We start from the raw sequence: 11566 nt of genomic DNA on the forward strand, positions 1-11566 counted from the left end.
CCCCAACGCCAACCATAACCCTGATCCTACATCTAGCCTTATGGACGGCATGCCAGTCCATCGCAGGGCACACGCACACCTGACAGAATAGCTTAATAAATGACACAGCACTGAGTCATCACAAGCAGAGAAAATTCTGTAAATACATAAAATAATACATTTGAGTAGTATGATTTGTATGAAGGAAATGAATAGAAAAACCAGCAGATATACAATATCAAAGAAAGACACACAGAGTGACTCATACAAAACAATGTTCTGGAAATCACAATAAGAACTGAATCACCTAGTCAGCAGAAACTGCATGTGCAATTCGCTCACTGTTAGCAGGCCATAATTCACTAATATGAATGGATCTGCCATTCTGGCACATGGTCACAACAGTGACGGTCATGTTAAATACACAAGTGGCTCTTTTGAGTACAATCCTGTGGATATACAGATTCCTTATATGCTACAGACAGGCATCTTCTCATGATTATGTTTTTGGGTGTCAGGAGGTTATTTTTCCATTTCTTTTGTCATCTTCAACTTGATTTGGTGTATAAGGGCTGCCGCCAAGGAGACCATACATATCTATAAGGAGAATATGCAGAAGCAGCAAATACATTATATGATGTCAGCATGACTATTTCCTACATCCCAGCACTGCCTTTATATGATGCCATGCATGATTACATCCCAGCTCTGCCTTTATATGATGTCATGCATAATTACATCCCAGCTCTGCCTTTATATGATGTCATGCATGATTACATCCCAGCTCTGCCTTTATATGATGTCATGCATAATTACATCCCAGCTCTGCCTTTATATGATGTCATGCATGATTACATCCCAGCTCTGCCTTTATATGATGTCATGCATGATTTACATCCCAGCTCTGCCTTTATATGATGTCATTCCCGATTTACATCCCAGCTTTGCCTTTATATAATGTCATGCATGCTTACATCCTAGCTCTGCCTTTACAGGATGTCATGCCTGACTATACCCCAGCTCTGCCTTTATATGATGTCATGCCCGACTACATCCCAGCTCTGCCTTTATATAATGTCATGCATGATTGCATCCCAGCTCTGCCTTTATATGATGTCATGAACAACTACATCTCAGCTCTGCCATTATATGTCATGCACAACTTTTTCCTACATCCCAGCTCTGCCTGACTGTGCTTTCTGTAACATGACTGATATCGTAATCCTGTTGTGTCCTATTCCAAGTCTTGTTTCACTTGAAAATTTACTGCATTGCATTTTGGCACTGATGGTCTGGCATTGGCCTAATAAGAATATTTATTTAACTGTTGTAGTTAATTAAATATTGCATTTTGCTTACAGCCGTATATCTTTCACATTTCTTTGTTTTCTTTAAGCAATAATGTCTTTATTTTTACTATAAACAAAAACATAATGATTTATATCAGATCAAGATAATAATGCAGAAATACCCTTCATCTAGAACATGCCTGACCTCCAAAGAGAGGAGCCCCGCAGCCATTCCCGCCAAGAGCAGGAGATTCTGCTCTCCCCACTTGGTGATTTTATCCAGGCAGCCGGTGGTGTAGATGCTCTGCCCTGCCCTGACTTCCTGCTGTGTCCCATAGCCACACATGGTGTTAAGTACTGACTGAAAACAAACAGCAAGAAAACCTGCATGAAGCCCCAGAAGCCAGATGTTTTTTTGTACTTCGGTAAAAGGATTTGATCAGTGAGGCACTAAACAAATGCACTCTAATCCAAACACAAAATCAAGTGACAGCCAGGACTGACAACCACAATCAGCCACACAGGTTTACGGTCTTTTAAGATCATTACTGACCTCTCCTTAACATAACTGGGGAAATTCCTATTATCTAATTTACCTAATTTTAGGAAATATGACCACTTTACAAAAAAAAAAAACTCCTAGATAGTCAATGTATTTTTAGTTGCATAAGGTTTGTATTCTACTGTAGAAATTCTCGAGTACATCACTGCTGTACCACCGAAACTTGCCTGAAAGATCAGCTAAATGCACAATGCTCCCATCTGCTTGGTTTATTACAACATCTATCCATCCATCCATCCATCTATCCATTTTCCAAACCGCTTATCCTACTGGGTCGCGGGGGGTCCGGAGCCTATCCCAGAAGCAATGGGCACGAAGCAGGGAACAACCCAGGATGGGGGGCCAGCCCATTGCAGGTTTACTACAACACGGCTTCTTAAATCTGTTCCTGCACCTGTCCTGACCTTCTTCTTTTGTTGTATGCAGCAAGAGAATGGCACACCACAACGCTCTACGCTTGGGTTGGTCTTGGAGCAGTTGAAGTACACGTTGTAAGACCAGTCTCTGTAGGAATGGCCCCCACAGCACTGGAACTGCACAAAAAAACAATGAAGTTAAACATTTTAAATCTAAAACACTAATTAAAAAACATCAAATCAAATACACTAACATTTAATACATCATGTTGTTACACTGTACGCATTTTTTTGCCGCTTCATAAGACACGATAGCTTAATTTCACCTTTTTTTGGACAAAGTCTATTATGTTCTCCAGGTCCAGGTCATCACGGTATTTCTCAATTCCAGTTTTTATCAATAAGTCTGTCCTCTCCAGTACCTGGTGGGACACACAGACAATTATGATTCAACTACCGATAATACTTGACTACTTGCAGTATTATCAAAAAATTATCGAACCTGTCGAAACACTGCTGGAAACTTCCTTCAATTACAGCTACCATTTATTTATTTTTTTGTGTGTGTTTTGCACTAAGGGGATTTTTTTTACCAAGTCAGAGAATATGAATCCCAACACAGCTGCTGATATCCGAAGAAGAAGAATAGCTACCAAGATCCCTACAAACTGGGAATAAACACAAATGTTAGGAAGTAAAGTATGCGATTCTTATCCGGCTATAATATGGATCATGGCAAAGGACGCTAAGTGTAAATCTCAATGAACAAAACTTGTGCTTTACAGAAACAACCACACACATGCCGTGGTTCGTGACTGTAATGAGTGCCGTTTCACCAGGACAATAACTTCTAACTTACAATTTGAAGAAGACGAACATTATCACGTAGTGCCCCAAAGCATCCGAAGAAGGTGACCGTGAACATGAGAGAGCCGATGCAAATGAATAACAGGGCTGGGTCAGCGGTCAGAGAGTCCACAACGTCTGAGAGGGACGTACAGAAGCATCTTTACACACCAGACGCCGCAGCTCTGTGTCATCCATACATATTGCCTCCGTGCACAATGTACTTTTATCGTGTTCGTCTATTAATATATACTGTTCTGCTGTGCTGTTTCCCATTGACAAAAAAAAAAAGTTTTGGTAAAACCGCAGCGTAGCATAATGGCTAGCAAAAGGGACTCAAAGGTTGCTTGAGTGGGGAACAGTCCACTTCATATAAAACGGGGCAAAGCACCATTTTTTTTTTTAAAAGACGTAAACTACTTTGCAGAATCGTGTGTACATAAGAGTATAGCAAACATTGTCTCTCGTTAAAACCTAAAACAGCAAAAAAACAAAAAATGCTCAAAAAAGATTGACTTCAACAATGAAGTAGGAGTGCAGTATACTAATAATAAAATAATACTGATAATATAATAATAGTAAAACAATGATCTTTATTTAGATACCTTAAAATGCAGCCCAAAGTGGGTTACACAGAATTAAAATAAGGAAAAAATAGACAAGCAAGTAAGTATGATTAAATAACAGAACTATCATCACTAATGGAAAACTTTATAATAATAATAAACTGTTACTTACCTCCCTCCTTGGCAACTTTGGCATAAACGCCAACTGCAATTAGAATAGCACTAGAGACCTGAACAAACAGAATGAAACAATCAATTTTAGTGAGAAATACGTAAAATCATATTTCTTCCAGCTTCTGCCACCCACATCTTTTGTGAATATGGGTAGATATGCCTAAAAATACCGTGATACCCCAACCAATATTTTCTCAGCAATAATAAATGTCAGCTCCAACATAAAGAGATAAAATACGTCGTTTTCGTTGTGGACCTGACAGCTCAAATCAAATATTTTATTTTAGTATTTGCTGAGGGTACCTGTAAGACTTACCCAAAATAAGTAACAGCCGACAAACAAAATGTACTTGATAGCCTTGTACGTTTTCGTACTGTTAACCATATTTTACGTTACTTCTATTAAAGACAGGGTGCGGCGGTTGTAAGTAAAGCTTAACAAAATCAATCGCAGATTTCGCATACTACAGTATACTGACAAGTGCGAACTTGCTATTGGGAAAGAGTGCGAATTCCTCCCCATAAGAAGCAGGGGCGCCTCCTGCTGTCGGGAACCAGCATCCTGCGTATTACAATAGGCCTAACACCTCCTCCAGTTTATACTGAAATAAACGCGCCCTGTAGTAACAACAGTCTAAATATCCAACAGTTTGTCATGAATCGTAGAATGACATCAATTGACTTTTAATAGGAATGGGAAACATTAAGTGCAGGTATGAAGTGCACTGCTGGGACAGTTCGTATCAGGCTCCTAGAAGCAGGACTCAAGTCCCATAAAGCAAGGAAGAAGCCCTTCATCAATGAGTAGCAGGAAGAACCAGGCTGTAATATGCAAAAAATAATATTTTATTGATAGACACAAAAATTGAGAAATTGTGCCGTGGTCTCTTCGTTTTTTCCACGGCTATACGCTCACCTGAATTCACGCCTTTCCCAACATCCCTGCCAATCACGCTTGTGATCCCTCCCTCATACCTCCGGTGCAGCCCGAAGCTGGGGCAGAACCCTGGGTAAAGCCGATTAAATTAACCAAAGCCGTTGAATCATTCTGTCAGCAATATTTATCGTTTTGGACATTGCAAAGGTTGCTCCTTATTACAAAATAGTTCTACGTTTTGCTTATCCCGGTATATGTAAATATTCCCCTACTACTCATTGTGTTTACGTTGAAGTAGTATCACATAGCGTTTCACTTCGAGCAACAATGTTTGCCAAACTGAAAGAGCGTTATGACAAGTTCCTGAACGAGAAGAACTTCGTAACGGACTGTCTGGGGAAAATCGAGGAGAAAACTGGAATTAAAAAGAACTACATTGTTGCAGGTAAATTAGTCCGAACTCCGAATGTCCTTCTGCTAAACTCGCATTCAGAACAGAGTTTTTCTTTTCGTTTTAGTGTAATTCAGTGGATGCTTACAGATATCAAAACGGTTTTATAAACTGCTATTGCAGTAATTTGGATAAAGGTCCGTGCTTCAGGTGTCTTGATGTCCCAGAAACAAAAGAGAGCCGTGATCGCAGGGCTGTTACACAGCCGATCCAGGAACCGCATGATCGGTTTTCGGATTCTGTTGCTGCGGATGTAGGTTTTGAGTTAATCGATGTTGCGAACGATTTATTTCATGGTACGATTTCTGCACAAACAACACAATCTCCCGCTTTTCACTTTCACTGAACGATATGCACCATATTTGTTGCTGTTTCAGTCAAAATGCGGCAATGACTTTCCGAACTATTTAGATTCCGTGACCAGTGTTGTTTATTGCAGCCAGGTGTATATAAAATGACCATTTTAATCATTTAAAAAATGTAGGGATTTATAGTATTACTATACGATCTACTCTGGTATACTATATTACTTTTTATTTTCGTACTAAACATAGGCTAGTATATAGACCCTGCTGCAAGAACCTGCGTAACTGGTTGCCAGTATGACCAGCATCATGCATGCTGGTAATACGTACTAGCATGTTTGGTGGTAGTGGACCAGCATCATTACTGAAATATTGCAGGTTGACCAGCACGGCAATACTGGTCCACCAGCTACACCAGCACCAAACCAGCGTGAAAATCATGCTATGCTGTTGCTTTTCAGCAGAGGAAATAAGCATGAGGAAATGAAATAGATCGTTTATCCTAACACCATAATTGCATTTTGCGTTCGGTTATAAATAATAAATAGCGTACTCATTAACTGCTGCATATAGTATTCGTTACTTGGATGTTGGTGTTCTTATTTAGAAAGGCATTCACTCGCAGTTATTCCCTAGGCTGTAACGGCATTAGATTTCAATGCTCACTAAACACCCAGCGAGATTTTATCGAGTAATCAAACGAGTATCGGCACGACGACGTGAAAAAAAAGCAACATGACGTTTGCCTTGAATACTTCTCATTGTGTTGCAATGCTGACATGCTTGTTAGTCAGCAGGCCCCTTAATAAATGTTTCACCGCCACATGACACTCCATGACAGGGGCCTGACCGCAACAGCCACATAGTCAGTGGTGCCTGGTTCCCTGCGACTGCCATTCAAATAATACTGTGTAAATTTACTCTGTGATGTATAAAATTACCCACTTGTAAGTGTCTGCGGAACTGTACAGCGATGCTTCTTTTTACTAGCGACGTCACACGGTACTAACTGAAGCTTTAATGTGGAGCTTTGAATTGTTACATCAGATTTGTCATTGTGCTTAGTACAGGTGCAGAGTCAATGAAATGCAATAGGCATCCAACCCGGTGCAAAAAATTACATTGAAATGCAATAATTTCTAAGCATTTTGTAAATATAAATTATGATTGTGTGAAAAATTATATACACGGTAGTCCAGAATATAATGTGCAGACAGGAAGTACAGAGTGAATGATTGTGATGAGAAATATGATGCAAGACACAATGCAAAATGTGTGACATGCACTGTGCAAATGAGCAGTCAGAACAGATAAAAGCAGTCAGTGGAGGTTCCAAGTTGTGAGTGTGGGAGGAGGGGTGGAGAATAAATGCTGTAAGGTACTATTGAGCATATTGACAGCTGTGGGCAAGAAGCCGTTCCTCAGCCTGAATGTGCAAGAGTGGAAGCTGCTATGTTGCTTGTTGGATTGGAGTAGGGTGAGCGGTACCGTCCGTGATTGTCCTTCGCAAGTGCCCGTGATGGATGTCTTTGATGATTGGTAGCTGGACGCCAGGTGATGTGCTGTGCAAGCTGGAGGGTCTTCCATTCTGCATCTGTACCATACACAGTTTGTCATGCAGTTTGGATGCTTTTAATGGGACAGAGTTAGATCATCACAAGAATGAAGGGGGGGGGGGGGGGGGGGGCTCGTGATATGGCCACCCAGGGACTTGAAGCTAGACAGCCTCTCTACCTCGAGCACCACGTCTCAGCCCCTTTTCTACATTTGATGAATGTTATTCGTTGTAAAATCGTTGTTTTCTTTCGCATCACATTTCGGGCTCTTCGGCTCCTTCGGCAGGATATTTGGAGCTTGGTTCTGTGACCTGCTTCCCTGCTTCTCTTCTCTCCGCAGGTACTCTCTCTCTCACAGGGCTGTATTTAATCTTTGGATATGGCGCCTCTCTGCTCTGTAATTTGATCGGTTTCGTGTATCCTGCATATTTCTCGTAAGTACCTCTCTCTCGTTTTATATTACGACGTAGTGAGTGACTGACTTATTTTAGTAAGGACGATTTAAATGTAATCCTCTGCATATGGAGCGTTGGTGATTTCTGTGTGTATGACAGTATAAAGATCTTGCCATGTCAGTGACAGTGTCCATTGGGATGTCTTGGGTTTTGTACAGCATTAAGGCGATTGAGAGCGCAGATAAAGAAGATGACACCAATTGGCTGACCTACTGGGTCATCTATGGAATTTTTAGTGTGGCCGAATTTTTCTCTGACATATTCCTCTACTGGTGCCCTTTCTACTATGTTGGGAAGGTAAGGCTATAGTTAATAATTACCATAATTTCAGATATCTGTCAAAGACTTTTAGGTGCCTCTGTGTTAGTTTGATTCCTGAGCCGTCTTCCTGTCTGTAGTTTGCATGTGTTCTCCTCATTTCCAGGGTCTCTCCCCCATTGCCAGGACAAACAACCTGCTTTGGGCTGTGACCCAGCATTAGACGTTATGGAGGATTTATGGACAGATTGTCAAAAGTATTGGGACAATCCTCCAGATCATTGAATTCAGGTGTTCCAATCACTTCCATAGCCACAGGTGTATAAAAGGGCGGGTCAACTCCATATTAAAGCCTATGTATTAAGAATGGGATGTCATTGAAGTCCATGTGTGTAAAGGCAGGTGTCCCAATACTTTTGGCAGTATAGTGTGTGATAGAGAGCCAGGATATTGCACGTGCTAAATGAATGCTCTTCTCCTTCTCCCATTCTCTCGCCATCTCTCTCTTTCAGTGCGTATTCCTGCTTTGGTGCATGGTTCCTGGGAGCTGGAACGGATCTCAAGTGCTTTACCATCGAGCAGTGCGGCCATTCTTCCTGAAACACGAGGCCGAGCTGGACAGAGTGGTGAATGACCTCAGCGGAAAGGCCATGAGCGCAGCGGAGAGCGTCACCAAAGAAGGTAGCTGGCCCTTTAAAAATCCAGGGCACCACAGATATCGGCAGATGACATCACTCAATCACTTTCATTTAATACTATGGGAAAAGGCTTTAAAATATTATATTACATATGCTGGGCACTGAGCACATATTGCCCATGCAATAGAAAAACAGAAATGATTTGCCCTGGTCACCAATAGCTTTTAGATTGTTTGTATGCAGAGATTTTGCCCATCTTATTGTCATGGTTCATGGTATTAATTATACGTTTCATTTAGTCTGCATTATAATACTCTCAAATTTGAGGACTTTTTGTAAACAAATCCTGATTTACAAAGATCTGTATCGTTAACTGCCGTTGGTGTACTATACTACAGTCCTGTTTAATATTAACATTTGTGGGTTTTATTAAAATCCGTACATAGCTTGCTCAGAGCTGTCTCCTTCTAGATTGTGCTTCGGCAGATAAATGTTGATTAAGGTCTACGAAGGAACACACCTGTCTGGCCTGGTCCACTGACATATCATTAAAGCTGTTAATAATTAATCTGCAAGTTATAGTAATGCAGGACCCAGTCCTCAATCTGGGTTTCCCCTATTTATTATTATTTTTTTTATGTTGTCCACGTGAGTGAACCCTTATTAACAATGTATGTCTTAGTATACAACACACATGTTGTACAAGCCATGCACAATCAAGCGTCTCTCTCTCTCTCTCTCGCTCTCTCTCTGTCCTCTTTATCTGTTGACGTTGCCTATCCTGTAATCTAACAGTCCCTTCTTTCTTCTAAATGCACTCTGAACTGTCTCACTCTACCGGCCTTTTTTTCCTTCCTTCCCGTCATACAGTCCTTCACACGCTGGTGGATAAGAAAGCTCTTCTGCCTTCTGTGGCAGCTTCTAAAGCGCTGCCAAGCACATCCGTACGTAACACATTTCATCACTTGGCTCCCACATCTCCCTCCTCCACAGTCCCATCCTCCCTGATGTTCTGTCATGTCAGCCCCCCCCCCTTGCTCCTATGCAGTCTACCCACGGCGTGTTACTTTTTTTTGTCAGCCTGACACACCCACAATTCCAACCCTCATATGGAGTAGCTACATTCATTTTGCGGTTCGAGGGCACCATGGCTACCCATAATACTATCACTATCCATAAAGTTAATACCATTTTTAAATCTTAACTTATAGATTATCACATGGTGCATCTACATCTGTTGGAGTCTAGTATATAATTTGCAGTACATTACGCATTGAGACAAAAACCGCAGGTTGGAATGTAGTGACTCGTTTTATACGCGCACCAGAACAAACGTGCATTACAGCGAGCTGTAGTATTTAGTGTAGAATCCAGTTTGTTTGAATATTCTTCATTGGAACTGAATTACTTAGACATTTGATGTAGTGCTCACAACTCTAGGCTTGTACATGGACCTCTGCGACACCCATGTGGTCTGACATGCTGCATTTGGTGGCATTTCTCCTTTATTAATAATAATGAAACATTTCATGCCTTCCTTTATAGACTGACCTGAATGTAGACTAATTTGGTAAGTTCAGTGTTGTAGGATTTCATGTCTGCTGCCCAAGTCTCTCTCATTCATATGAAAGCCCTTAACATTAAGCTCATATTTTAAGTTACAAAACTGCATTATGCTAATTTGTGTTTATTGCATTTAAGCATGCAATTATAATCTAATGAGTAACAGCATTATTTCTGTCTTGCTTATCTTGAATGTGTGCATGCGTGCCCCTAACCAGCTACACTGAGTATTTCTGGTTTTGCATTGAACAGTCCAGCTTTTAATGAAATATTTTCTTTGTCGTCAGTTATCATTTGTTACGTCGTAACCATGTTGTCAGCATACCTGCATATCTAAAAATCGGAATCTCTTATGCCATTTGACCGGTTGATTTGTGTTCGTTCCACCAAGTGTTGCAGTAGTATTTTCATTATTAATATAGAAAACGATACCATTTATGTTCGTTTGCTCTTGGGGTTTTCAAACAAAAACGTTTCGCAGTACATTACAAAAGAGTAAAAAAGTGTTTTTGTTTGAAATTCACTTTAATTGTGTAAAATTTTGTTTCTATATTTCAAAGGTCTAATTACTGTCTGTCCCGTTTTTTGTTTTTTGTTTTTTTTTTTTTTACAGCAAACAAATTCCTCCACCTGAACACCGCAAAGTCTAAGTGACCTGATGAAAGACTGAAGCGGGTGGATGTCACGTGTTTTACCGGCTTTACTCTCATCACTCTTCTAATTCACAACTGATAGTTAGTGACCCACTGAGGGAGACAAGGAGGAATGCTGTCTTGCATTTCCTTATCAAAGGTACAAGTAATGTGTCCCATTTTGATACATCTGTGGATGCTAGATTCCAGAAGAATCAAGACGTTAGAATCAGGAAAATGAATCAGGAAGTCATATTAAACCATAACATATTAGTCATTGGTTGTTGCATTCTTTTTTGTGCAACAATCTCTGTTGCTAATATCAACACTTAATGTTGTTTACAATCAATCAGTATCTTATGTATGTACAGCAGAAGGTTTTAATAATTGAGCAATTTTGGTATCAGCCATTGTAGTCTTTTTGTAACTAATGAGTTAGGGCTGGGTCACAAAATTAAATACATGGAAAACTTTTCTGAACTTCTTAGAAATATGGTGTGATCACTGTTTGCCAGATTTCTTTACTGCCATTTCCTTTACAAGAGTTATAGAAAAGCAGTAAAACATTAATGCAGAATAAGGTATAGTACCAGCTGAACGCAAAATGTCCATGCAAACAGACTACACAGAGGCTTAGGCCAGGGGTTTCCAACTCCGGTCATGGAGAGCTACCGTCCAGTAGGTTTTCTATCCTACCTGGCTTCTGATGAGCCACATCTGCTCTCAGGTAAATACCAGGAACAGGTGCGGCTCATCAGAGGCCAAGCGGGACAGAAAACCTACTGGATAGTAGTTCTTCAGGACCGGAGTTGGAGACCCCTGGCTTAGGCTATGGACAAAGCAAGTTAGAATGTGGATAAGGTTGAATAATTTTTTAGACAGCGGGACAAAATGTAGTGTTAATGAAGGATTGTCCATGAATTTGCACTCTAATAAAACAATGGTGATTAAACTACATTGTCGGTGTGTTTGTAGGAAATTAAACTTTCATGTAGGAAAGAAAATTCAGTTCTGGTTGGATCTCAGACACGGCCTGAGTTGATATATTTTCTTTATCCA

General features: G+C 40.5%; 2 protein-coding genes across 4 annotated transcripts; one reads left to right on the top strand and one right to left on the bottom strand.

Moving 5' to 3' along the window:
* Positions 1-122: 122 nt before the first annotated feature.
* On the bottom strand, positions 123-4248 carry zgc:113223 (uncharacterized protein LOC541424 homolog). Of its 2 annotated transcripts, none has more exons than XM_048975787.1 (8): positions 4089-4248; positions 3771-3828; positions 3046-3170; positions 2780-2854; positions 2513-2608; positions 2235-2363; positions 1474-1629; positions 123-576 (listed from the first exon to the last, which is right to left on the bottom strand). In XM_048975787.1, the coding sequence occupies exons 1-8, from the start codon at positions 4155-4157 to the stop codon at positions 502-504; spliced, it is 783 nt and encodes a 260-aa protein (XP_048831744.1). In that variant the 5' UTR covers positions 4158-4248; the 3' UTR covers positions 123-501. The 2 variants fall into 2 exon arrangements, with proteins under 2 accessions (XP_048831744.1, XP_048831745.1); XM_048975788.1 differs by having other exon boundaries at positions 1451-1629.
* Positions 4249-4736: 488 nt separating this feature from the next.
* On the top strand, positions 4737-11459 carry reep6 (receptor accessory protein 6). Of its 2 annotated transcripts, none has more exons than XM_048975793.1 (5): positions 4737-5094; positions 7302-7395; positions 7575-7713; positions 8187-8355; positions 9183-10467. In XM_048975793.1, exons 1-5 carry the CDS (start codon positions 4977-4979, stop codon positions 9395-9397), a joined length of 735 nt encoding a protein of 244 aa, XP_048831750.1. In that variant the 5' UTR covers positions 4737-4976; the 3' UTR covers positions 9398-10467. The 2 variants fall into 2 exon arrangements, with proteins under 2 accessions (XP_048831750.1, XP_048831749.1); XM_048975792.1 differs by lacking the exon at positions 9183-10467 and adding an exon at positions 10489-11459 and having other exon boundaries at positions 4746-5094.
* Positions 11460-11566: the final 107 nt, after the last annotated feature.

Source organism: Brienomyrus brachyistius, chromosome 15 (genome assembly GCF_023856365.1).
Source record: "Brienomyrus brachyistius isolate T26 chromosome 15, BBRACH_0.4, whole genome shotgun sequence".
Classification (NCBI taxonomy): domain Eukaryota; kingdom Metazoa; phylum Chordata; class Actinopteri; order Osteoglossiformes; family Mormyridae; genus Brienomyrus; species Brienomyrus brachyistius.